Source organism: Stenella coeruleoalba (assembly GCF_951394435.1).
Source record: "Stenella coeruleoalba genome assembly, chromosome: 15".
In the NCBI taxonomy this organism is placed as follows: domain Eukaryota; kingdom Metazoa; phylum Chordata; class Mammalia; order Artiodactyla; family Delphinidae; genus Stenella; species Stenella coeruleoalba.
The window spans coordinates 83127979-83155485 of record NC_137161.1 but is presented as its reverse complement, the minus strand read 5'-3'; the positions used below and the strand labels follow the sequence as shown (position 1 = coordinate 83155485).

The window sequence follows — 27507 nt, the reverse complement described above, 5'->3', positions numbered from 1 at the left end:
CTGTTTCTGCATCTTTAAGGTGGAGGTGATACCTTGTAGGACTGTTGTGAGGATTGAGTGAGCTAGTGTTTGTGAAGCATCGAGAACAATGCTTGGTGCGTGGTGAGCACCTAGCAAAGGCCGCACACTTACCTTTCTAGAACCACTGTCCAGGCTCAGTTCCATGCAGACAGGTCAGTCCCAAGTGCAAATGTCTGACCTCTGTAAAGGGCATCTCAAGCCCATTGGTCTGTGGAAGAGAGCATTAGACTTAGGGAAAACGGCTACAACAGTATTTTATTTTTTTACAACAGTATTTTAAAAGGCTACTTACTAGCTAAGTTGCTTCAGAGACAAGTGTGTCACAAGTCACCTTAGATGTGTGAAAACTCTGTCTTAAACTATCTAGCTATTGCACCACTTTTTATTTCAGGCAAAGTGATGACAGTTTAGTTCTGTTCACAGAAACTGTTGAGATCCAGGTATGGACTACTTTACACCACATACAACATAAAAACCGGTTTTGAAATTTCAAAGACAAAAAAAGATATCGGGCTTCCCTGGTGGCGCAGTGGCTGAGAGTCCGCCTGCCGATGCAGGGGACACGGGTTCGTGCCCCGGTCCGGGAAGATCCCACATGCCGCGGAGCGGCTGGGCCCGTGAGCCATGGCCGCTGAGCCTGCGCGTCCGGAGCCTGTGCTCCGCAACGGGGGAGGCCGCAACAGTGAGAGGCCCGCGTACCGCAAAAAAAAAAAAAAGATACTTTCTTGTGTTTGCTTCTTGTTAGGCTGAACAGCTTGAGAGGGGAAGAGACCAAAAGGCAAGACTGTGAGGTCGCCATCACTGTGATCAAGGAACCAGTGCATGCCACATCCTTGAATTTCATGCCGAGCCTCCTGAAAGACGACACAGTGGTGTCCCAGTCCAGCAAATCCATTGCAAATAAGAAAAAGAAAAAGTAGACATCACTGGGTTTGTAAATGAGCCACGAGAACAAGCAGGTGTGAAGGGAATTTAGAACCAAAGCCTGTAACAAATTTCCTACCCAATAAAATTACGTGTGTTTTACTTCTTGTCTAAGTGTTTCTTGAAATACCACTACCTGGGCCCACTGGGTTTTGGGTTTCTAATATGGTTGGATCACTGAAATGCCTGAGTTTTGACAACTGAGCTGAATGAAAATACACAGATGTGGGTATTCAATGAGTGTGTATTCATTGTTTTTTTTTTTTTTTTAAATCCAAGTATAAAACGGATGATTAAACTTAGAATCTGATAAAACCAGTGGGGAGTGAAGTTGTTTAAACGTTTCTTTAGGCCTTCCTCCCCTGAGCCTGGCACACCTCCTTTGCCCCTTGTAACCACCCTGTGCCCACATCCTACCTGTCCTTCACATGCTGCCTCTTACATGGCCTCTTCCCTGGTCCTTTCCCAGCCATTCCCACAGCATCGCAAACAGCACTGCATGGACAAAAGGCCGAACAATGTAGGATTGTGCAGTCAGCAGTTAAGTGAATACTTTAAGTCTGTTAGGAAAGTGTTACAGCTAACAGTTGTGTTAAATATAAGAGTAACCACCAAAAGCATAAAAATACAATCTAAAGCTTCCAAACTAGCAAAAAGGAAGGATACTATCATCTGACATAAAGTTGGAAAAAAGGATGGAAACAGAAAACGCAAAAGATGGCAGGGAAAGTACAAATCTACCCGTCATCACCAAGCAAGCAGGTTAACTCACCTTTTCCTTCCCTTCAAAATCCCATAAATAATTAGATTGGGTTTAAAAAAACAGAAATTCACTTCAATGTTATTCTTTACAAGGCAAACATCTTAAACAAAACCAGATAGAAAGGATGAAAATAAAGATATAGAAAAAGATGTACCAGGACAATCTAAACAAGATGACTGGAATAACAAGCAATATTAAGGACAGAACAGAATTTAAAGCAAACATCTGCATGATACAGATAAAAATAAAGATAACAATAAAAGGACCAACAACCAAAGCGACGCATTACTCACATACATCGCACATACTAGCCTTGCAAGAGCAGAGAGAATTACAGGGAATACTACTGTGAGGGAAGAAACAGATCAGGAAGACACACACGTAGTAAGGATACAGGTAATTTTACCAACCAAACTACAAAGTTGGAACTAACACAGAGTTAGCAACCAGGATGCAACAGAGAATAAACACAAAAACAGTGACTACGTTTTAGGTTGAAAACTGCAACAACTTCAAATAATACATCAGAGACCATGATCTATTTTTGCTGCGATTACTAAGTCAGCAATAAACACACAGTAAAGAAAGCCTGAGATCACTGGAAACTAAAACATACCATTTTAAGTATCTCACGGGGTAAGAGGAAATCATAAGGGAGATTGTGAGTTAGCGGGTGACAATGAAAATAACTGCAAATAGATGAGAAGTCATTTCCCTGCTCCACCCTAACTCACAGGCTGGGTGCAGGGGGGCCGTGGAGAGCTCCTATTAGGGCCGGGTTGGTACCGGTTTTTCCAGACCATGCCCGGCTAGTTTTCAACCAAACTCTGGGATGTCCAGTCCACCAGAAGTTAAATCAAATCCTGCCAGGCTGAATCTCAGTTGTGAGCATGCAGGTGGGGCTGTGCCCGCCTGGGAGTTCTACGTGGCCTTATGTTTGGAGCACGCTGGGGCACTTGCATTAAGTTCTTTGTCTGATGTTTATTTGTGGTCTAAAAATCCCATTATTGCTCAAGATAAAAACCAAGTCCAGCAATTACTTTGGGCAAATGCCTCATAGTTTACCACGTCAGGCCTAGGGACCAGGGAAGGAATCCGAACTCTGAGCACCTTTCGCTGCTAGACTATTCCTGAGGATGAACCAGGGACCCATGGCTGGTGCGGTCTACAAACAAGCAACCAGAGAGACTCAGTGCAAGACCAGAATTTTAAAAACTTTAACAATTTATTAGTCTTATTTTCCAGTAAAATAGTCACATAATGTCAAAAGAATGGAATGAAAGAGATGTAGCTGGCTACCTTTAATTCCACATAAATATTCAAAATCTAAAAACCTCAGGGGATCATCAGGCTGAGTAGAAATTTGATTCTTCAAAGCAAGTATTGCTTTACTATTGTCATTAATCCAGTCAATAATATGACCAATAACCTGCAAAGGTAAACAAAATGCTTGCTGAGCTGTTTTTTTAAAAGATGTTTCGGTGAGCCCTTGTCAGTCAATCCAAGAAGAATATGTTATTGAACTGCGTCGCACAAAGCTTCTTGACCTCTTCTGCAAAAAGAATAGAAAACGGTGAGTAAGGTATAGAAATTCTCACTTAAAAGGTTATATATCAGTACCTTAAATTCCCTGGAGTAAAGTTGGTCATAAATAAAGGTCTGCATTAATTTTGACCTTAAATCTCAGAAGCCTTGATAAGAAATGTTAAGTCGAGAGAAAGAAAAAAGGACCTGACGTACAGGAGACTTTAACACTATGTAACATTGCTTCTTTGGGCCTGAGACAGCTCAAACCCAAAGTGTCTAAGACACCCGCGGGTTGGGGCGTGAGGAGCACAACTTCTAAAATCTTGAGGAATCTGATTCAAAAACACAGAAACTCTAGCTGCAGCCCTGAATTGTGGATCGGGAGCTCCGCAACAGTGGCGTCATTATCTGGACTTTACTCAATTCCTGTTTTAAATGAGGCACGTAGGGGCTTCCCTGGTGGCGCAGTGGTTAAGAATCCGCCTGCCAATGCAGGGGACACGGGTTCCAGCCCTGGTCCGGGAAGATCCCACATGCCGCGGAGCAACTAAGCCCGTGTGCCACAACTACTGAGCCTGCGCTCTTCTAAAGCCCGCGAGCTGCAACTACTGAGCCTGTGTGCCACAACTACTGAAGCCCACGCGCCTAGAGCCTGTGCTCCGCAACAAGAGTAGCCACTCCAATGAGAAGCCTGCACACGGCAACAAAGAGTAGCCCCCACTCGCCACAACTAGAGAAAGCCCGCGCGCAGCAACGAAGACCCAACGCAGCCATAAATAAATAAATGAGGCATGTATTCCCTGAGGTTGTTTCTAATGCATAGACTATTAATACAAGTATTGGTATCAAGAGAAAAATGTAATACACCCCAGAAGATGTCTGCAGAAGAAACCTCACACCTGATTATCCTTACAGTGGACACTTGGGGTGCACTGCCCCACTGTCCCACTCCTGAATAGACCAAATGATGATTTCTTTTAAGCAACAGGGGCATCTGCTTAAAACCTCAAGTCATGATTTGTTCTATTTAGCATGTCCTTAGTACACTGAAAAGATAGTTTTTAAATATCAGTAGCACTAAAATTCTGCTCAAATACCAAACTCTATTTACCATTTACTTCAATGAGGTTTGCATTTTTTTGATTCAAAATAACATACAGCTCCCGCTGGTCAGACTTCTTCCCAACAACCCAATAATCACTCATTGCTTTCACGATGATTTCTTCATCTTCATCCACTCTGTAAGAAAAGAGTTTCAAAACGCAATTGTTTATTTTATATATACAGCTGGATTGTGAAAAACATTCTAAAACAAGAAACAGGAAACTTGAGCCATTTGAAAAGTTCAGGGAGTCCCCTGTGAGTGACCAGCCCCTTCTGGGCTTAACGATGTTTGGAACTGGTGCCCAGGGAGGTAGTCAAGACCTCTGAAGGGGCCTGGGGTCACTCGGTTTTTGACGATGATTCCTTTAATGTCCTCTTATTAGAAAGTGGACGCCTAACTGGTGAGGTGGTTAGAATTACCTTGTAAAATCACTGTTGATGTCACCCAGAATCTTCATCAAATCTGGATGAACAGACGTAAGTGACACACTGGGTGTTTTCCTCATGTGAATTGTACTTTTTTCTGCTAAATTCATATGGTTGAAGTAGATAAACTTAAACTGGGGTTCTTTTTCAGACCTGTGAAAACATGTTATGGAGGTGGTAACTTTCTGAAAGAACAATTACCCAAATGTACAACTACACTGTAAAAACTCTAAATGTGGAATGGCTAAGGTGGTATTTTCAATGGCTGGGCCTTCAAATCAAGAACCTCAGTTAAGACGTAACATTCGACAGTAACTTATCTGATATCCGTGAGGTATTCAAAATGACTGAATTTCCCAGCGAGCTCAAGTATGTACGTTTAAAACCACAAATATTTTAACCATTATGTGATGATTTTTTTTTTCAAGTACAGTGTTTTATAAACAGCAGTCACTCAGTTATCTGTTCACTTAAAAAACAAAACACAAAGTAAATCAATGCAGGCCACTTACCCTTCCAGTGAAGGGATCAGCAAACTATGGCTCTGGGACCAAACCAGGCCCTGTTTTTCTAAATAAAGTTTTACTGGGACACCCATATGCCTATGTATCGTTACAGCTGCTCTCACGCTTAAAGGATAGTTGAGTACTTGGAACATACACAGCCCACAAAGCCTGAAGTACTTACTGTTTGGCCCTTTGCAGAAAAAGGTTGCGGACCCCCGTACATCTCATGTATCCCACAGCTGCATGTATGTAAACTGCCACAGAACGGAAGCTTAGCACTGTAAGTAACAAAGCTTTCATCATCCTGCTCAGAGATCATTCTAAAACGTATGAACCTCCTCTGAAGTATTTAATTGGGATTTACCCTTTCATTATTCTGGATGACTGGGCAATGCTACTTTGCTGTCTCCCGGATCAGAGTCTGAGACCCCTCGGGGAGCCACCCTGACAGCTGGGCCACTCGGCTCTCAGGGGCCTCCCCTCCCTCACCTCTCACTGTGCCTTAAATTCACCATCGGGGGTCTGCGTGAGAGCCTGGGCAGCCCTGCCACTGGGGGCCAGAAGCCTTCTCTGCTTACTACAGGGGCAGCAGCCACGCACTGGGGGGCTGAGGGTGCCGGAAATCCGGCCTCCGGGGAAGTGGTTACTACTGTGATACCCTACCTCTAGGCGAGAAAGAATGTGGACAATTAGTTCCCAGGAAAATGAAAACAGAATTCTTATAAAACCAGAATTTGTTTTGAGTAGGCCCCTAAATCTAAGAAAAGCAAGTATAACTACAAGAAAAATTTTCTGGAAAGATGAAAATTTTAAAAGAAGTTTGGAAAGAGTTGTAAATTTCGTTGTTTGGACAGACTAACTTCTATGACCTTCGATCAGGCTTAAAGTTCTGGTTACTTGTCTAACACTGTGGCGTTCCTCTTTCTCTCATTTATAACATATACAACACTCTTCTAAGAAGATCGGAATTCTTCCTTTTGTAATCCCACATGGACATTCACATGAGAGACGTTATTTAGGTAGTTAGGACAGGGGCAAATGTGGCCTCTTTCCGCTCCACTCACCATGAAGGATGATGTAAAAACGAAAATAAAAAACAGTTACCTGCAATGTACTGTTAATAAAAGAAAACAAGATCTGCTCACATTAAAAATAGCGGGGATTCCCTGGTGGCGCAGTGGTTAAGAATCCGCCTGCCAATGCAGGGGGACACAGGTTCCAGCCCTGGTCCAGGAAGATCCCACATGCCACGGAGCAACTAAGCCCGTGTGCCACAACTACTGAGCCTGTGCTCTAGAGCCCGCGAGCCACAACTACTGAGCCCGCGTGCCTAGAGCCCATGCTCTGCAACAAGAGAAGCCACCGCAATGAAAAGTCCTCGCACCGCAACTAAGAGTAGCCCCCACTCGCCACAGCTAGAGAAAGCCCGCATGCAGCAACAAAGACCCAACGCAGCCAAAAAAAATTAATTAAAAAAATAAAAATAAAAATGAGAAAAGATAACAAGATCTGCTCACATTAAAAATAGTAGGGTTTCCCTGGTGGCACAGTGGTTAAGAATCCACCTGCCAATGCAGGGGACACGGGTTCAAGCTGTGGTCTGGGACGATTCCACACGCTGCAGAGCAACTAAGCCCGTGCGCTGCAACTGCTGAGCCTGCACCCAGAGCCCGTGAGCCACAACTACTGAGCCCATGTGCCACAACTACTGAAGCGCACGCGCCTAGCGCCCGTGCTCAACAAGAGAAGCCACCGTGATGAGAAGCCCGCGCACCACAACGAAGACCCCATGCAGCCAAAAATAAAATAAATTTATATATAAAAAAAGAGGTCACAGGGATATCTCCCATGAGTAAAGAGCATCAATTTTACTGAGATGCCAGAGATTATATGTTTAAGGACCAGTTATGTGAAAACCTTCCCACACTTCCAAAGCCTACCTGGAAAGGTTACTGTGAGCTGTGAACCAGGGGAGGAAATGACCAGATGTTCAGCGCACACGTAACTGCTCGCGGAGTTTCGCCTGTGGACTTGGGCAGCTGGCTGGGAGCAGGGCCCAGCTGTGGTTTTCATTTGTTCTGGGCTGTGTTCCAGAGAGCTGAAGGCTGCTAGATAGATGATTTCTAGGTGGATATGGCTACTGGCCATTCCTCACTAATCAGACCAAACTTAAGGCAAAGAAGACTTCCTCCACCGCGCTCCACCATTAAACACCACTGACCACAGCCGGGGCCAATTCTTCCCATCTCGCCTTCGTCCGGCTCCTCCCCATGTCCGATCCGGGGTCTGATCATAACCAACCCTTACTGCTAATGGTTACACTGCTCACTTGTGGGAGGAATCCAGCGCAGTCAGCCTCCTAGGCAACTGGGCTACTTTACACATATATTCAAGAAGACTGATAAAAAAGGATTACAAAAAAAAATTGCTCACAGGAAAGAGGCTCCTTTCCTAATAACTTTCTACATCCTCCTCCTCCTTCCTGCCTTTTCAAATTTAATATTAGAATTGGCCAGCGAATAGGGGTGTGTGAAAGAAACAAAAACTGAAGTCTCAGATTCAGAAAACCATCAATTTGGGGGAAAATTTTAAGTTACAGCCCTCCTGCAAGCCCTTAAAAATTCTAGGTGAATTAGAGATTTAACACAGAAAATAAAGCCAGGAAGGTACCAGAGATAAAAATGGGACATTTTTACAATATTGGGGTGGAAAGCCCCAAGTGTGCCACTGAAGACAAATCCAAAGGCAGTGATTAATAAAACTGACTAAATATAAAGGAGAGAGGATGCAACATGACAAGGGTATTACATTAGGAGTACTGATGTAAAAGAAAAAAGACAAAGCACTTCAATGGAAAGAGCCAGAGGACGGGGACAATTTGTGGAGGAGACAGAAATGCCCATAAACAGACGAGGAGATGCCCAGCCTCAGTGTCACTGTCAAAGTGCGAGAGCATGGAGAACAGGAGCTGGTGGCACTGGCGGGAGGGGAAGATGGCTCCATCCTTGCGGGAGCCAAGCCACATGGTACATGTGCATTTCCTTTGCCCCAGAGCTCAATCCTAGGGATTTCTCTTGAGGAGATAATTGGGTGTTTAAGTACCAGACTGTTCAATACAGAACTGTTTGTAATACTAACAGCCATAACCAGCCCTAACCATTAAATGGGAGAACGATTAAGCAAATAAAACACACCTTTCCTATTAAATACTATGAAGCCATTAAAGAGAATGAGGTAGGTCTGTATTTATTGGTTTAAACTGATGCTCATACCATATATATATTTATTTATTTAAAGCTGCAGATTTACAGCATGATATATTTTCAAAAGTCCATGTGTAAAAAACACCATGTGTGTATGTCACTGTGTTTATATGCGTGTACAAGTCCAGAAAGACAGAAGCCAAATAAGATATCCCATATTTCTATTTTGGAATCCTTTAAAAATTAAGGACATAAATTACTCTCAAAAAAAGAAAACAAAATAGAATTTTAAGTTCTAGAGGAGAAAAAAACTGAGGTGGCCCACAAAGGAATAGAAACCAATCACCAAACAAACCTACTTCACACCATTCTTTAAAGGGCTGACCCCAATTTCATAAGGAACATTAAGGGTTTCCCTGGTGGCGCAGTGGTTGAGAGTCCTCCTGCCGATGCAGGGGACACGGGTTCGTGCCCCGGTCCGGGAGGATCCCGCATGCCGCGGAGCGGCTGGGCCTGTGAGCCATGGCCACTGGGCCTGCACGTCCGGAGCCTGTGCTCCGCAACGGGAGAGGCCACAGCAGTGAGAGGCCCGCGTACCGCAAAAAAAAAAAAAAAAAAAAAAGGAACGTTAAGAGATGCAGTTTATAAATCTGGACTCAACGCTAAACACTGGCACACAGCCCCGTGGGCACTTTCTAGTGGGGGCTGCAGCCGAGAGAACAGAGGCCCCTGAGCTGGTCTCTGGGATCAGGACGGCTGGCTAACATAGCCTCCTCTGCCCCCCAACAATGCCCCTGACATGCTGCTGGCTGGGGTCTTTCCTCCCTCAGGGCTGCCTCTAATTTCTCTGGGATATGACTTATGGAGGTCCCAGAATTGGCATATAAAATGGCTTGATTTGGGTCAGAAGGATTTCTGGAAGAAAACTACATTATCTTTCGTACTCAAAAGCTTTTATCTTTAGTCAGTTGATGGTTACGGTTTGGCAATCAAAGCTGCTTACATGTAACATCTCAGATGCATCGAGAGCCATCTTCAGGTCACGGTTTCAAAGACAAGAACAACTACGTTCCTAGAATTCCTGTTATTGGGCGCACCCCTAAATTGTGTGGCACTTATTTTAACCATCACGTTTGCCAGGTACCCTATCCTCCAGGGGCTAATGGTACTGTGCAGTGATTCTCCTAACAGTCCTGTAGACAGGAATTGACAGATTTGTGCCCAAACATACATGGCAAAATGCCGATGGAAGAATCTAAGTGGGGGTATATGTGTATCCACTGTACAATTTTTTCAACCTTCCTATGTTTGAAAATTTTCGTAATAAAATATCAGAGAGAAAACTGCTGTCTAATGATAGGATAATTAATATCCAAGGCCATCTCCTTTCTTCTGTACAATCCCCAAGAGGGTTAACCTGATGTGTAAAATAAAAGGTACTAGACAGCAAGTTTACCTCCGGATATCTGTCAGTGAGTTACCTGATATTCATCATATCTGCCGAAAGCACAGGCAGAGCAGTTAAAATGTCCAGTCCTCTCCCAAGGGTTTGGGGACGTAAGTAACTACGCTTGATCATTCTCCACTCATAACCTGCATGATCCAACACAGATCTAAGGCACATGCTTCCTTCAAAATTGAAAATCTGGCAGGTTCATGGTCAAAAAATTAGATTAAACAGCACCGTCAAGATGTAAGTTGGTCAGGCACTTTCATTCCTTGGCTGTATCTTTTCTAAAACTACGTAAGCTGTCAGCAGTAAAAATCCACTTGCAGATACAAAACCTACCCGTGCTTTCACCTGGAGCCCGTGTGGGACCTCTCTGTGGGCTGGTGCTTATGTAAGACCACATACATACAACATATGATCACGACAAGCACAAGGTTATATATAAATTCACAGCACTTTAGTAAATTCTCAAACACATGGGAAGCCCATATAAAGAAGCCTTTTATTCCTTAAAGTACTTTCCATCTACACACTTTACAGTCATTTGACTTTGCCCTGAGAAAAGAGTAGAAAGAGGTTCAGTGACTTTTCAGGGTGTTTTTAGAACCAAGGTGAGTTTAACCTCGAGTCTCCTGATACTCACTCTAGAGCCTTTCAAGACGCCAGACTCAGCACCAACGCCTACTGGCTTACGTCACAGGCAACCTCACCAGGAACACTTCTGCACAAGAGGCAAAGTGCTTTCCGTCTATGCAAAGCAAAACCTTGCTGATTACCTCTGCCAGTGTGGATTTCACAGCCTGGGCGGGTCATGTGGGACGTGAAGTGAACTCACAAGGCCAAGACCACAGGCAGAGCTGGCACACCTAACCCCACACGTTCATACCACCACTGGGGAGGGCTGAGGGGACGCATTACGAGAAGACCCAGCCCCGACCACCATTGTGGGGCAGAAAAACTCACGAACAGCTCCCTAGGAAGCTTTGCAGACAGGACCAAACAACACATTTGTTCTCTGGATTCAGAGATTATACGAACCTTAACACCATCCATGTTCTAAGCAAAAACCACCCTTATTCTTCCAAAGCCAGTTAAATGCTTGAAAGCAAACACAAAGCAAAGTACAAACCCAGATATTCTTTTGTTGATGTTAAACTGCTCACAAATGTCAGATGCCAGCACTGTAAGCTGGGGCCCAACAATGCTGTCCAGTCTTCGGCAAAAGTCCAATGTAGGCTGGATAGAAGCTAACAAGTAATTCAAGAAACACCAGTGAGTGTGAGGACACTGTGTTAAAAAGGTCAATTTTCATTTTACCATCTTAACAACAACATTCAAATGAAAACTGTACTGATCTGGAAAATAATTAAATGATCAGGTCCCCCTCCCCTCCCAAATAGAAGAGAAACAGAGGAGCCAGAATTAGTCATATTTAATATGAAAAAAAGGCAAAGAACTATCTCACTGTGAATGTTGACTGAAGCACTCCCTGCGGGGTAGTAAATTGACTGCCTACCCCCAGTAGACCTAGGAAGGTCAAATATTTATTTAACAAACACTACACAGCACTCACAGGCCAGGCACTGTTGGCGCTTTACAAATATTCCCTCATTTAATCCTAAAGCCCCCTTTGAGATGGGTACTCCCATAATCGTTTCACAGGCAGGAAGGCACAGAAAGGTGCCCAGGTCCTACTGCTGAGAAGCAAGAAAGCTGGGACTTTAACGATATTAGAAATAGCTGGTTAAGATGGCAGAGGCCCCAGATGGGGGCTTAATACAGCCTCCCTGTTGCTACGACAACTTGTTTATCATTTAGGAACAGACCACAGCAAAGTGTAAAGAGAAAAGGCTTAGCTAATCAGGTGAAATCAGATACAGGTGTGTACCTACCATCGATCATAAAGCACACAGCTGCACTCATGGCCTGCGGGGGGGGGGGGGGGGGGGGGGAGGGGAGAAAAGAAACCAAAGATTAGATAATGGTACCAAAAAAGAAGACTTAAATAATCAAATGCAGTGGTCTTGTTTAAATCTTTATTTAAATATACCAACTTTATAAAGACTTTTTTAGTCAACTGGAGAAATCTGGATAGGGTCTGGATAATAGATGGTATTAAGGAAGTTATTAACGTTATTTTGGTCCAGTGTGATAATGGCAGGTGGTGATGTTAAAACAGAGGTCCTTATTAGTTAGAGATGCAAAATGAACTATTTATAAGGGAAATGAGATGATTTAAAATGCTCTAACAAGAAACCAAAACATGGGGCTTCCCTGGTGGTGCAGTGGTTAAGAATCCACCTGCCAATGCAGGGGACACGGGTTCCAGCCCTGGTCCGGGAAGATCCCACATGTCGCGGAGCAACTAAGCCCGTGAGACACAACTACTAAGCTTGCGCTCTACAGCCCGCGAGCCACAACTACCGAGCCCGTGTTCCACAACTACTGCCCTCGCACCTAGAGCCCGTGTTCCACAACAAGCGAAGCCACCGCAATGAGAAGCCCGCGCACCGCAACGAAGAGTAGCCCCCCACTCGCCGCAACTGGAGAAAGCTTGCACGCAGCAACAAAGACCCAACACAGCCAAAGATAAGTAAATAAATAAACCCAACCTAACATAAATATACATCCTTACAAGATAATATCCTGACAGAAACTCAGACTATCCTTATGGAATTAGCAAGTCCACAGCTTTAAAATCAGAGCGAAGGCAGAATCCACTGGAGTGTGGGCAGGCATCGAACAACAGGCAACACCGGCCTTGACGGCCTCTGATCTGTCCGCGTGCAGGACTTGAAAAATCTGAGTCACAGCCTCAGACAGTGACTCTTGCTATTCACAGAACTACTGTTTAATGGGGACTGAAAGTAACCCTCTTACTCCAGAAAGCACCCATTTTGAGTTTTACAATAATCAGAACTTGCGACACCTGTTCCAAGAAACGTGAGGTCTGCGCACCGACTAGTGTACCCGTGCAGAAAGATTTACTTTAGTATCATCTGTAACCCTGGAGAGAAAGGCCACTGTTACCTTATAAACAATTAAATGCAGAGCTTCATACGTGTCATCTGTATTTACAAAAATTTTGGGGAATCTGCATTTTGCTTCTGGATCATTCAGATTCAAGGGTCCAGTGAGAAATCTGAAAAGGAAGCACAGAGATGACTTGATTCAATTAGGCAGATTATAAACAGGAATATATAAACAGTGCACTCCTATAAGGGTGTTAACATATGGCCTTTTTGGGAAGCTAGACATTACTTAGAAAACATCAGATCAGAATACAAAAAAGTAATCGTTTTAATTCATTGGAAACAAAAGAATTTCCTTTGTTGATTATTGTCACTAGAGTAGCACAAAGGTAATTCAGTGTTCATGATTTTATCTTTACCAAAAAAGATAATAAAATCCAATACTGTCTATCAAAGGACAGAAGTCCTACCTTCCATAGTGTTGAAGATTTCCGGGCATTTCTGCCCTTATTGGAGAATCCCTTCCCGCCAACTGTAAACAAATTTAATGTTGACAAATGACTTATTAGATTTCCTATATTCAAAACTTTGAAAAACAGCATTTATATTTACTAGTTGGCTCCATGCCATTTTTCTATATCAATTTTCCACATTCCTCTCCACCAAAAAAAAAGGAGGGGGGATTACAGAGGTACAGAAAGAACTCACTGGTTTTAAACAGAACTATCATAACTTCACTGTGCCCTAAATTCCACATACTGATTTTGTTCCTTTTACAGCAACTGAAATCTCCCATGTGGTTAATACGTGCTAGGCGATGACATAAATTACGTAATTTCATCTCATATCACCCCTATGGGGAATGCCGTCTTCCTATCTTCTAGAAATGGAAACAAGTTTGAAGAAGTTCACCAGCACACCCAGCCCCTGAGTGGAGGGGCCAGGCATCAAACACAAGCCTGTGTGACCTGAAAGTCCCTGTCTTCAGCCATGACATGGTGCCTCCTCATAGATCTATATTTGTAACCCATTCCTGGTTTCTTCTGCTGAAGATACACTACTTCAATATGCATAGGAAATGGAAAAAAATTCCAAATCTAATAGTCACATTAGCTAAAACTTATTATTCTTCTAAAACTTCTTGATGTTCTTCTAGTCTATATAAAATTCTAGCATGTAACTTAAAATGAAAGATTGAAAAACAGTAAATCCAATAGTGAAAATGCACAGCTCTCACACGTGCAGCCTGTAGCGAGAGAAGTCCTCACATATCCATGTCCTCACTGCCACGTCGTACATTCCTATTTTATAAGCCTGGCTCTTTAGACATACAATAAAGCACCAACAGAGTGTTCTGCTGTTGCAACAGCACTGTCCACCATGGGAAAGCCTCCTGAAGGATCCTTCTGAGGGTGTGGTTGGAAGCAGGTGCTTTAGCATTAGTCAGACCCCGAGATCAAGTCCTGGCTCCGTCACTTACTAGCTGGGTGACATGGGGCTAAATCACGTAAGCCCCCCAGGCCTGGGTCTCCTATCTGTAAGATGGAGATAAGGTACCCGGCTTTCAGGACGGCTGTCAGGATGTCATGAGATAATGCAAGTGTGCTGGGCACTTACACCGTGTCTGGCGTATGGTACACACTCCAGAAACGTCAGCCACTGTATTCAAACTACCCAGAAAGGAGCAAAGTGCAGGACCAGGTCCTTCTCAAAACCTTGAGATTTCTTATCAAAGAGACTTTTTTCCTGCTGTTTCAGGTCATGGCCTTAAAAAACAGAGCGAGGGAGAGGGTGCGTGTATGCGCTCCTGGGTCAAAATGATGATGTTATGGTTTACGAACACTTATCACTTCCAACCTAACTAAAGCTAAGAAAAGATACTTTGCGGAAAACACTGCAGTATCATTTACAGTTCTCTGCAGAAAACTGAGAAATTGTCAGAATGGAAAAGCCAGGCGGGAAGTATAAAATCAACTCAAAATCAGATCTCATGTTTGTACGTGAAAAGACCACAGAATTAACCACTGTTTTGTCCAAGATCCCTGGCATTTTCAGAGTTCCCAGAACCCGACCTAAAAATCCAGTTTTTCCTCTACTCAATGAATTGCTCCCCTTAAAAACATAGCTTTGCAATTGCATTTGAACGTAACAAAATGAAGAAAAGCTGACATACGTGGTTTTCTGTGCTAAGTGACACACCCTAAATATATACAGTTGGCCTTCCATATCTGAGGTTTCCACATCTGCAGATTCCACATTTGTGGATTCAACCAACCGCATGTTGAAAATATTTGGGGCAAATATTTCTTTTGAAAGTTCCAAAAAGCAAAACTTGAATTTTCCACACACTGGCAACTATTTACATAGCATTTGCATTGTATTAGGTGTTTTTTGTTCAATTTTATTAGGTATTATAATAAACTAAAGACAATTCAAAGTGTAAGGGAGGATGTGTGTAGGTTACATGCAAATACTATGCCATTTTATATAAGGGACTTGAGCATACGTGTGTGGATCTGGGTATCTGGGGGGTCCTGGGAGCAATCCCCCATGGATACCAACGGACAGCTACACGACTAAACATCACACTAATAATGTAAAATACAGATCAGAACTGCCCCACCCACCAAGTTACTCCACCCCCAAATCTGTGTATGTGTGTGTGTGTGTGTGTGTGTGTGTGTGTGTGTGTGTGTGTGTGTATATATATGTCTGTCTATATATTTATCCATCTATCTATTTATCTAGAGATTAGTACCCCATCATACCTCAGGTTCGATATGCCTTGGAAATAGAGATGTGGTGAGGTATTTGTATAAAATTCTCATGTCATCTTGTTCTAATCCACTCCTGAAACATCAGAAAAGCACTGTGTTAAAAGTCTGGAATTGGTCTTCTGTCTTTCCATTGCTCTGTGATAAAAGTTCATCTCTCTCTTTTTTTTTTGCATGATATCAAGAAGTCCTTTCCTTGATGGAAAGCTCAAGAATGGAATGAATTAAACTTGAGTCCAGCACTAGAACTCTACCCTGACCTGCTAAAGGCTACTACTACATAGTCCTGCATTTTATATGCCATTTGAAGTAAAAAGTCACAGCAGATTTGATTTGCCTCCCACGTGGGATTATCCAGGGAGCATTAGCAGCTCCCCTTGAGGTAGCAGGTTTCTGTCCACTTTCTGGGTTACATGGTAAGGCCACTTTCTTTCACCCCGCATCCTGAACATACCGCTATGCTGTAGACGGGGAACTCAAAACGCTATGTCTCAGAAATGTATTTGGATTTTAATTCTCTCAATTCAGTGTAGGCAAAAAGTGGGAAGAGAAAGAAACAAACTTTTGGGCAAACCATCCAATCTGGCACCTGGAAAAGTACTGAGAAACTAGCAGGTGTTGTTCGACTCTACCTGAAACCGGTTTTTCAGATAAGGATATAAACAGACAATGAGTCTGTATCTGGGGTTTTTTTTCTATTCAAGATAATTGAAAAAATCCTTGAGGAAGTCTAACTAGATATAAACCAAGCCTCTGCACCACGTTCCAGGGGCTCTGTCTTCTTTCCCAGTGGAATCGCAGGTTATGTTAGAGCCCAGCTCGGCACAGAAACCCGGCCCGCTTCCCTGAACTCCTCCCATTTGTCTTATCTCCGCCTCCTCCTACACCACCTCTCCTCTCCCATTTTCAGAATGTCTGTCCACAGCTAAAACTCTAAAGGGGCCAAACACCCTGAAGCAGGTTTGAAGCTTCCTGCCAAGCAGAACGAAGTCCCGGGTCCAAAGGTGAGGCCAAAACAGAAACAGCTGAGACCTGTCAGCGCTTGGCCTGTGACAACACGAATTCTGAGAGTAACCGGCAGCCGACCGGGCAGATGGACCTTTCAGATCAAACACACAGAAGGTCCCCCACTCTTTTCTTTTGTGGAAATAACTGAGGAAAGAAAGAGAAAGACACAAAACAGGCTCTGGATGTTCCTTTCCATTCAAGACATAAATCCTGGTGGAGAGAGCTTGCTAAAGGTAAGCAGCAGACAGCATGTAAAGAATCATGCTCTGAAAAAAAAAAAAAAAAAAAAAAAAAAAAAGAATCATGCTCTGGGCAATTGCTTCCAGAGTTGCGCTTCCGGAAACGGTAGCTACTGGGTACATCCGGCCACTGAACACCTGAAATGCGGCTGGTGGAGATGAGTGTAAAATACACACTGGACTTTTAGGACTGAGCACAAAAAGAGTAGCTCGTTAATAATTTTTTATATTGTTTACATGTTGAAAAAATATTTGAGATATATTGGGGTAAAAAAATATATTGTTAAAATTGATTTCTCCAGTTTCTTTTTATTTTATTGTGGCTACTAGAAAACTTAAAACGACATTTGTGGCCTGCATCATATGCTTATTGGACAGTACTGCCCCAGACCAGAGACACTGAGCAGAAAACACCCTATAAAAGGAAACGGAAGACACTTCTTAACTACTTACTATGTGCGCTGTGCTTAGGGCTTTGCATTTATTATTGCACTTAAGATTTAATGCTAGGCATTAAGTAATTTGATGCTGGTTTTCTGGGTAGAAAATTTATAAGGAAAATAAGTCGCAGCCAGCTGTTCAAAGCATGAAGCAGCAAGTAGGCGGTTCCCACTCTGCCTATGGGGAGGCCTGCCGGGTTGTGGAACGTCCACGAGCTCCGACTGTAGCAACCCTCTTCCCAGTACCTGCCACCCCCATCCCAACTCCTGCTCCCCAACAAAAGTAAATGAAGTAATACTGTGTTATAATTATGCCGGATGTTACCGCTGGAGAAAAGTTGTTACGACTTCATGCCAATCTTCAATAATCTCAAAATAAAAAGTAAAAACAAACAAACAAACAAAAAACCCAAAAAAACAAGAGTTCCTTTCTTAGCACAAGTAAACAAATAAAAGCAAACAAAACCCTGTACTGACAGGTCCACATGATTCAGAACTCTGTCAATGGCTCACATCAAACAGGAAACAGAAAAAAAAAACAAAAAAACAGGAAACAGCCTATGGGTGCTCAGAAGCACAGATGTTCTCAAAAGTTTCTCAAATAGTCATTTGATATGAATGATTTAAAAAAAAGAAAAATTATTCTTCTGCTCAACTGATTTATTTGTGTGCCTGAGATGCTACTACTTTCTCAAGACTGATTTTTCTTTGTTTTATGAATCTATGCCTTGTTTTTACTTAAATGCTAAATGGGCTTCACCTGTTTTGCTCTAAGACCTCCACACCTGCTCTGAGTGAAGCCTCAACTCCAGCGCCGTGAGCTGCGCACAGCCGTGGTCCGGGATCTATGCACTTCTCCAGAGCCCACCAACTCTGTTTCTGGTGGCGATGCCAAGTTATTTGAGAATCTCTTTCAGCGGGAGCGTTACCGAGAATGAAGTGGCCATCATTCGACATAATCCTTCAAGGTAGGATCAGTTTAGTCTATAATACAGACTATGTCACTGTCAAGTGTTGAATGTAAAATAATCTAGCCAAGATCAAAGAGTCTGGTCAACTTTGATTAACTTAAGAAATAGCTAAGGCATTTATTCATAAAAGCATTCACCCCTTGGGCTTCCCTGGTGGTGCAGTGGTTGAGAGTCTGCCTGCCGATGCAGGGGACATGGGTTCGTGCCCCGGTCCGGGAAGATCCCACATGCAGCGGAGCGGCTGGGCCCGTGAGCCGTGGCCGCTGAGCCTGCGTGTCCGGAGCCTGTGCTCCGCAACGGGAGAGGCCACTACAGTGAGAGGCCCGCGTACCACAAAAAAAAAAAACAGGCCAAAAACACTGGGCGAGTCAACTGACACCCTCCTCCCAACAGAGGAGGAGCCACTGCTAAATCCTTTCACAGCCGCTGCTAAAACCAAATCCACGAGTTAGACGCAACACGGTCCAAACAGAACTCTAAGGTATTTCCTACCATCTGCTTTTAGCTCACCATCAACGTTCTCGGAGCACAAACAACATGCCAGAAGATACAAACACAAAAACCGAATGCACTTGAGCAGCTGCCGGAGGGCTTTCAGCTGGCTGCTCCCCCGTGAACCTCAGCGGCTCATCGCAGGCAGACCACTGTCAGCTGTGAACAGACAGGCTGGCTCTCACTCAAGTCTTCAGGGACCTCTCCCTGCGGTCTCAGGCACGTTCACACAGCTCTTCCAGAGTTCCGTGTTTGGGAGGTGAAAGCTTTTAGTAACAGTTTACGTTTGCTTCTTGAGTATCAATGCTTTCATCAAAGAAATTACGTATTTGTCCCTACTACAGGACGCAAACACAGTTTGATGACAGTGGGTTACTTCCTGGTTTTATAGCACTTATAACTTGTTGGATATTTTTTAAAAACTAGCTTCCTTAAAAGGAAGTATGAAAATTATGGGGCTTCCCTGATGGCACAGTGGCTAAGAATCCGCCTGCCAATGCAGGGGACACGGGTTCCAGCCCTGGTCCGGGAAGATGTCACATGCCGCAGAGCAACTAAGCCTGAGCCTGTGCTTTACAACTACTGAGCCTGCGCTCTAGAGCCCGCGAGCCACAACTACTGAGCCCGTGTGCCTAGAACCCATTATCCACAAGAGAAGCCACCGCAATGAGAAGCCCGCGCACTGAAATGAGTAGCCCCCACTGCGCAATGAGTAGCCCCACTCGCCACAACTAGAGAAAGCCTGTGCGCAGCAACAAAGACCCAATGCAGCCAAATATAAATAAATAAATTAATTTAAAAAAAAAAGGATTCAGGGCTTCCCTGGTGGCGCAGTGGTTGAGAGTCCGCCTGCCGATGCAGAGGACACGGGTTCGTGCCCCAGTCTGGGAAGATCCCACATGCCGCGGAGCGGCTGGGCCCGTGAGCCATGGCTGCTAAGCCTGCGCGTCCGGAGCCTGTGCTCCACAACGGGAGAGGCCACAACAGTGAGAGGCCCGCGTACCGCAAAAAAAAAAAAAAAAAAAAGGATTCTTCAACCTAACATTTTCTCTATCTTCCGTGGAACCAGTTTTAAACTCCCCTGCTTGGTAATTTTAAACAAAATTACCCTAATTTTGGTTTAAACAATCACTGCCTTATTTTAACAATATCTGAAAAGACGCATCCTACCCCTCCACCCACCACCAGTTATTACTTCCAGTTTGACAACATGGTATCAACGGAGTCATTGCTATTTTTTATGATCCTAAAAGACTTTCTTCTTCTATACACCAAGCCGTAGGGTACACCTACCAGATAAGTTGATCGTTATAGAGAAAGGCAGTGTACTTGACTATACTCAGGCTTTCTTCCATTCTATTAATAAAGGACTGGATTTTCAAATAAGTCATTTTATCCAATGGGAAGAAGCTGATCCCGCCAAAAATGTCAAGTAGATCGCATGACTGCAAATGCAAAGTTTGCAAATACTGTAGGAAAAAAATAAGGCATAAAAGTTACTAATAGTATATTGAAGACAGTACTCTGACAACTGAAAATAATTAGTCTTAATTTATGGTACAATTACATGCTAGCAAACAGCACACTGCCAAGACCAACACGGAGGTGAGCCACAGGGAACTGGATTTGAAATCAGTACCAATTTCAAAAAATTAAGTTCAAACATAAGTAGTGTTCATTCAGCATTGTGCTATCTCTCTTTGAAGCGCTGAAGTCTTCATATCAGTGCTCCTCAGATTAGACTGACCTCCACACATGATATCATGGGCCATCTTATACTAAAATCACACTGGAAGGGCATACAGTCAGTGTTGATGGACAGGAGAGAAATTAAGACAAGAAGAGGAAGAGGGGACAGTCAGAGTGAATAACTGTGGTCATTAAAGTGAAGAAACAAGAAAGAAAAGTACTTCATAAAAACAAAATAATTCAAAAATAGACATCAAAGGTAGTGTAGGGAGAAAGATAAATTGAGAGTCATTTCTCTAAGATAAACTGGATTTGACCGGGGAAGGTCAAATACGCAAAATTTACATTGAAGGAGAATGGCAACTGTGTAGACACATTCCCATCAGCTGGGAAAGAAAAATCACGCTAATCACCACTAAGGGAAGAAAGCCTGTGTCACAGCCACAGGCTTCACCTTGAGTCAATACAGTTTATGCCTGTTTAGTGAACATAATTGATCTGTAAGAATGTGAGATTTTGCTAATTAACCGATCCACCACACAGGAAGTTTGCTTTTGAGTAAGCCCACAGGGACAGACACAGGTGGGACAAGGATGAAGCCGAAAGACAGCTCCAAGATGCTTTAAGGAGCTGTGTACACATGTCAAGAAGCTCTGATTCAAGAGTGCAAATCTAATGAGTCTCCTCACTGGTGTGATCTTGTCACACTATGCCTGAGGCTCTTTGCCATTTCCAACTTCTAGATTTTTTTTGTATGTGAGAAACAAACCTGTCTGTGTCACTCTCTAACAGTCTGTTTGGACAACTACCAAGATTACAAATAAAATTCAAAATATTTACCCGATGGAAGAATTTCTCTAATCTTTCTTTTAAGAGCTTGACACCTCCATCTTCCATGGCTCTCAGAAATGTACCATTAAAAAGCTAATGGTGTAAAAGATTAAAAAAAAAAAGTCAATTTCTTATGTCCTTCAATTTCCCAATATAACAAGTTCTTCTTTTCCTTTTACATTAATTCCACTAATTTCATCCCCCAATTCCTTTTGAATATAGAAAATATTTACATGAGAAAGCCTGAGTTATAAGTCACAAAATACCAAAACACTGTTAAGTGATACTGTAAATTTTATAAAATCACCTAACTGTTTTGGGCATTTTTTTTTTGAAACCTGAACTCACACCTAAGTTTCAGTTTACATAAATAATATTGCCAGATCCTTCAATCATGCAAATACCTGCACTACGTACTTTCCTCAAGAACATGGACTCTACTGTTCACTAATGCAGATATACTCCTAGCAGAAGTCTGGGAAGAGAGAAGGGCTCAGTACTGAGTACGTGCACGCATAAACCTCAATACTGTTTCAAAGGCCCCATTATTTCCTCCCCCTAAAATGGACAGATAGTCACCTCGCAGTCATGTAAAGAGTTAAGAATTATTTTAAACATCCCATGTAAACTGGGGTAACTGGCTAGACTCTCAATTCAGAAAGCATGTCACGCTTACCTTGTACATGCTGTAGCACTGCTGGAGCACCGAACTATAAACCTTGTCCTACAAACAACACAAAGACATGGCACAGATCTTAATTTAAGGGAAAGCAAAAGAAGTCTATTGCATAGCAAAGGTACAGTGACTCTTGGCAAAGCAATACAATGCTCATAAACTTGGTCCTATAGTAGTTGTGTGCTGAAAATAAGAGGTATTTAAATTCAATTACGAACCAGTAAGCCCAATTTTTAGGAGGGCTTTAAACACAGATGATCAGTAGAAGGCATTCATAAGAGACGGTACATACACACTTTTATAAGATTGTGCTAATGGAAATGATAAGCATAAAATTTTGCTGTGTGTACCCTGAGAAACTTCTGCAGAAGTGACATAGCTTAAATCTGAAAAAATAAGTCACTCAAGATACTAACAAATTTTTTTCTAAAAATATGAAATAAAAAATGACACATTACCAGCAACTCCTCCTCTTGGTATTCGACAACTGGTTTTCCATCCTTACTTTGCTTTTCAATTATGGGATTCCTAACAACCTACAAAGTTTGATCAACTGAAATTACACAATGTTATCAACTATATGTGTTTTAAATTTTCCCCTAAATTAAAAAACTTGGACATGTCCCAACCCAAAACTTCTTAAAAGAGCCCCAGTAACAAATACACCAAACAGGAGTCTGATTTTTAAACTGCCACCAACCCTACTGTAACTCTCCTCAGATGCAATAACTAGAGGACTTTCCTGAATTCCTAACAGTAAAGATCACCCATCACTTTATAATACAAATTCAAAAAGGTGTACTGTGTATGTAAATACCATGACCATCCAGAAATTTTCTTCTGGTTCGTTGAAGAACTGTCTGTTCTTCTGTGTATGTAAAGATTTTGCAGGTTTTGATGGACTAAAGGTCCTAAAAAGGTTAAAAGAACGTTAGGGACAATTCTCCAGCATAAGTTTTAAGAATTCACTGAACTCTGCAAAAGCACATTGAAAAGTATTACCTTGTAAACTGTACAATAGCTTCACATAATCCGACATTTCTAATTTTTTCATTCTTTTCTACTTCATTTGGATAGTAAAACAAAATTTTATTCTCCTCCTAAAGTATGAAGAAACAGAATCACAACACTGACATAAGCATTTTTTCTGTCTTAGCTGTTGAAAGTGCTACATTTACTGTCAACCTCGCATGCCATACACGTTAGCTGGCAAAACAAAGGACCCTTTTTTAGAAAAACAAAAATTATCTTCTCACGGCGTAAACAACGCCCACCTGCCTGAAGGTAATTGTGATATTCAGTAAATCATATGCCATCTGAAATAGCATTAGACAACTATTCTGAAAACTCAGTCTTTGGATTTCTTTCCTCATGCTAATTTGTAATACACCAACGCTTGTTAAGAAATAAGCGTGTGTGCAGGTGCACAGACTTAACACCTCCCCACAAATTAAACCCAGCAGGTTCACAGGCATTTGGACTGACAGCCTTTAAAAGGACCGTGATTTCCTGCCAACACAACCTACCGCCGGACATCCGTTGAGGAAATTACCGTCCCCACCTTAAAAAATAACCATTAAAAAAAACCACCCGCCCCCATCCGATTTAATTTATTAATTTGGAAAAAAAAACTTTCCGCAAGATCCCCCAAACCTGCATTTAAAGGACTACAGTCTCCCACTCCTGTTCCACGCTTCTAGGCGGGGACTTCTAGCAACAAAGACGTAAACTCAACTTTAATCACCCAGGATTGATGTAGAGAAGAGAGACTCCACCTGTGTGGAGTGATTAGCCTGACGAACCTTCACTCAATACACAGGTTTTGAGTCAGGACCTAGAACAGACGCTGCCCGCGTTGTGTGGCCCCCGCCGTAGCCCCTGGCCCGGGCACACACCTGGCACAAAGCAGCCCGGTAAATGCCGCTCGACGAGGGCAGGGTGACAGGTGCTGCCCGGCTCCGGGAGGGCCGGGGCCGACGCCCCGGCGCACCCTGCGGCTGCTCGGGCCCGACGCCGTACGGCCGCCCCACGCCCTCCTCGGCCGCTTACGGACGCCCGCGCGCGGCCCCGCTCCGCTTACCTCTCCCTCGCGCGGCCCGAAGCGCGGGTTGTAGATGAAGAAGCTCAGTAGCGCCGGCGGGAACTGCTTCTCCTGGGCCGCCCCAGCTCCTGCCCCGGCCGCCGCTGCCGCCATCCCGGCCCGGCCCCCCAGCCTCGGGAGCCTCCCTCTGCCCGCCCAAATACAGCTGCCGCGAGGAGACCGCACTTCCGCCTCGCTCGCCGTCGTCCCGGAAGTGTCCGCTGCCGGCCCGGAAGAAGAATTCGCAGCCCACCTTCCACTTCTGGCGCGCCTGTGTGGGTTCGTTCCCGTTTGTGTCTTGGGTAGGTGTTTCTTATAACTGTAAGAGTTAAGTTGAGGGTGAAATCGGTTTTTTTAGTTTGTTCGCAGATTTCTGGCCTGGCTGAAGGCGAGGGTTGCGTGTTTAAAGAAAAATGAAACGGACATAGTTTTCTGTAGAAGGTAGTGTGAAGGTGCAAAGGAAGCCCCTGCGTTAGGGGCGGTCGTGCATTCAGCCAGGCAACTTGCGCATTTTCATCATCTACAGGGTCCCTCTGGGCATTTGTGGGCTTTTTTCCCCGCTCTTTGAGAGACCTCAGGTGACCGCTGGATCAAACCAAACCGTCCGGACTGCGCCGCACGCGGATTCCTCTAGCTTCAGGGAGAAAGTTTGCTGCACCTGGCGAGGCGCGGTGTGTGGCCTAAGCGGGACAGAGCGTGGCCTCTCCCCATAGTGCCCAGTCCCAGACCTTGGAGCGCGGGGTGTCGCCTTTTTCAGCTTTTGGGGCCTGTGAATTGTGGCAGTTGGAACGGCTCATTATGTCTGGCACTTGGAGTTCAAGCCCTTGCAGCAGACCGCTTGACCAAACTCAAGATTTTAGTTAAGGTTATCCCTCACAGATTAGGTTTGGAAACAGGACTTCTTATCCAGCCTGGCAGAATAGACCTTCACGTTTAGGGAGGCGGTGTTGGAATTTGGACATGAGACAGATCTGGGTACTTATTCTAGCTCTGTCACTCCCTAGGCGTGCATCCTTGGACTGATTACATAACCTTTCTCAAGTCTCTGTCTTATATGTAAAATAACTAACAGTAAATGCTTTTCTAGTAGGAATTTCACTTTAAGAATTAAATGGGTGGGGCTTCCCTGGTGGCGCAGTGGTTAAGAATCTGCCTGCCAATGCAGGGCACAGGGGTTTGAGCCCTGGTCCGGGAAGATCCCACATGACACGGAGCAACTAAGCCTGTGCGCCACAACTACTGAGCCTGCTCTCTAGAGCCTGCGTTCCACAACTACTGAAGCCCAGGTGCCACAACTACTGAAGCCCACATGCCTAGAGCCTGTGCTCTGCAACAAGAGAAACCACCACAATGAGAAGCCCGCACGCCTCAACGAAGAGCAGACCCCACTCTCTGCAGCTAATGAAAGCCCACGTGCAGCAAGAAGACCCAATGCAACCAAAAATAAATAAGTTAAAAAAAAAAATTGGTGGGAATTCCCTGGTGGTCCAGTGGTTAGGACTTGGCACTCTCACTGCCTGGCCTGTGTTCAGTCCCTGGTTGGGGAACTAAGATCCTGCAAGCCACACTGTGCCAGGCAAGAAAAAAAAATTAAATGGGACTATGATTGTATGTAGTTGTTGATAGTAGTTCCCAGCCCTTAATCATTATTCGACAAAAGATTACTGTCCTTACTTGCTTTAGTGTATGACATTCTCCTGTTAGAAAGACTTGTTTTGACATTAAAGTAATAATTTTCAAAGAATTTTAGTGTAGCAAAATCCCCTCTCCCCTTTTTATTCCCCCCCCAAAGTCTGTCAGAACTTCTAATATATTAAATAGACACAGAGCTACTGTGGTTGAATGTGAGAGGATTGAGACCTCAGAGTATGTCCCTCTGGCCTTTTCCAGGAGCTACCCGCCCCTCAATCTCTATCTCCCTGGGGGACCCTAAAGCACCTGCACAGGACCCTGGGGCTCCAGGGACCATAATTTGAAAACTCCAGGTTAAAGAATTCTTTCCTCTGTCTCAGAACAAATGCTGTTGGAAGAGTAGTAGAAAGAGCCCAGGGCTTAAGTTGGAACACCTGAATTTTAGTTCTGGTTTTGTCACTTACCAGTTGTATGACCTTTGACTACTCATTTAACTTCTTTGACCTCAGTTTCCTCCTCTGAAAAATGAGATTAATACCTGCCTCAAAGGATTATTGCAAATATTACATTAGATGATACAAATGAAGTGCAAAGTGCTATATACATGTTGTAAGATAACATTTTATAGCATTATAGCATTCTCCCCAGCCCGCCTCTACTTCCTTGATTACTTTGCCTCCTGTGCCCCGTTCAGTCAGTTGCATTGATTGCCACAGGAGAGAGGTGATAAAAAAATAAAAAAAACCACCAGAAATCAAAATGCTTTTAAGTTTCAAAAGCCAAGGAAGCAAGAAAGCTTAGGTAGTGATGCATCCCCCTCTCTCACAGTCCTAGGGTGTTGCCTGGGTGTGAGGTGGGAGGAGTAATGATGATAGATACTTAGATGTGCTTGGAGATCTCAGAGGAGAGAGGACGTGGATGTGTACATTGTTCCCTGTGGAGCTGGGGAGGTGGCAAGCCTTGCAGAGTTCCCCTCAGTGTCAAGCATGATGCAACAACAGTAGGGTAGCCGTAGCCACGTGAGTGTCTAGGCTGTAAGTGCTACTTTGATGCAGGAAGCAACCAAATGTTTTACTTGTGCACAGAAGTAATTCAGAGAAAGCCAGACCTGAGATGCCATAAGATGAGGACAAAGAGAAGCTAGCTGTGGCCTAGGTGGACCCACCACCGAAGCCCACAAGACTAGAGAGGAATGAGGATGACTCAGTGGTCACTAGTACGGACTGAGCACCAGATACTCCTTTCCCATGAAGGGCTTTGGAGTACCCACTTCCTCTCTCCAACCAGGGAAAGAAGGGTGAGGAGGAGGCTGATTGCCTTATGTCATCCTGAATTATGATTCTGTCACCCAGCATGATGGGGATTCAAAACTAAGTCCAGTTATAGAAATAGAAAATTAGATCCTTTGCACAGAGAATTTGTGAACTCAAAAGGGGAGACCAAGTTGGAGACGTAGGAGGCTCCTGAGCATCCTTTGTCCCACAAATGTACTGAACATACAGCTACACACAGTCATTTCATCGGAGAGAAATCCAGAAACTAGCTGAATGGCTCCCACACGGAAGGTGAATGAGAAAATACCCACATCAAAACGGGCACCAAAGTCTGAGACACACTCTGGCCATATAAGCCCCACCTCCTGCACAGCTCCATACAATTGGGAGGAAATCCCCAACTCCTAGCTTCTCCTTGAGGATTGACGTGTTTGGACTGCACATCCAGCACCTCAACTTTTAAGAGTCTCACTGAGGGCCTGACCCCCAAAACACTTGACTCTGA

At 43.8% G+C, this 27507-nt stretch overlaps 3 protein-coding genes across 4 annotated transcripts in view; 2 read left to right on the top strand and 1 right to left on the bottom strand.

Moving 5' to 3' along the window:
* The window catches only part of RSPH10B (radial spoke head 10 homolog B), a 40723-nt gene extending 38738 nt beyond the window's left edge, over positions 1–1985 (top strand). Inside the window, exon 20 of one of the 2 annotated variants that reach the window (XM_079899065.1) lies at positions 767–1985. In XM_079899065.1, the coding sequence (XP_079755191.1) occupies positions 767–941 (175 nt within the window). In that variant the 3' untranslated portion in view covers positions 942–1985. The remainder of the gene's footprint in view (positions 1–766) is intronic. The other variant, XM_079899064.1, reaches the window with a different exon arrangement.
* CCZ1 (CCZ1 homolog, vacuolar protein trafficking and biogenesis associated) lies at positions 1977–24300 on the bottom strand. Its single transcript, XM_079899069.1, has 15 exons — positions 24097–24300; positions 23019–23116; positions 22834–22927; positions 22475–22552; positions 22017–22064; positions 21350–21433; positions 20114–20289; positions 15665–15746; positions 13367–13428; positions 12955–13066; positions 11817–11850; positions 11054–11171; positions 4760–4918; positions 4347–4474; positions 1977–3260 (listed from the first exon to the last, which is right to left on the bottom strand). The coding sequence occupies exons 1-15, from the start codon at positions 24208–24210 to the stop codon at positions 3205–3207; spliced, it is 1443 nt and encodes a 480-aa protein (XP_079755195.1). The 5' UTR covers positions 24211–24300; the 3' UTR covers positions 1977–3204.
* Positions 24301–24326: 26 nt separating this feature from the next.
* LMTK2 (lemur tyrosine kinase 2) overlaps positions 24327–27507 on the top strand; it is a 172006-nt gene continuing 168825 nt past the window's right edge. The window contains exon 1 of the mRNA XM_079899059.1: positions 24327–24398. The gene's annotated coding sequence lies outside the window, so the exon portion shown is untranslated. The remainder of the gene's footprint in view (positions 24399–27507) is intronic.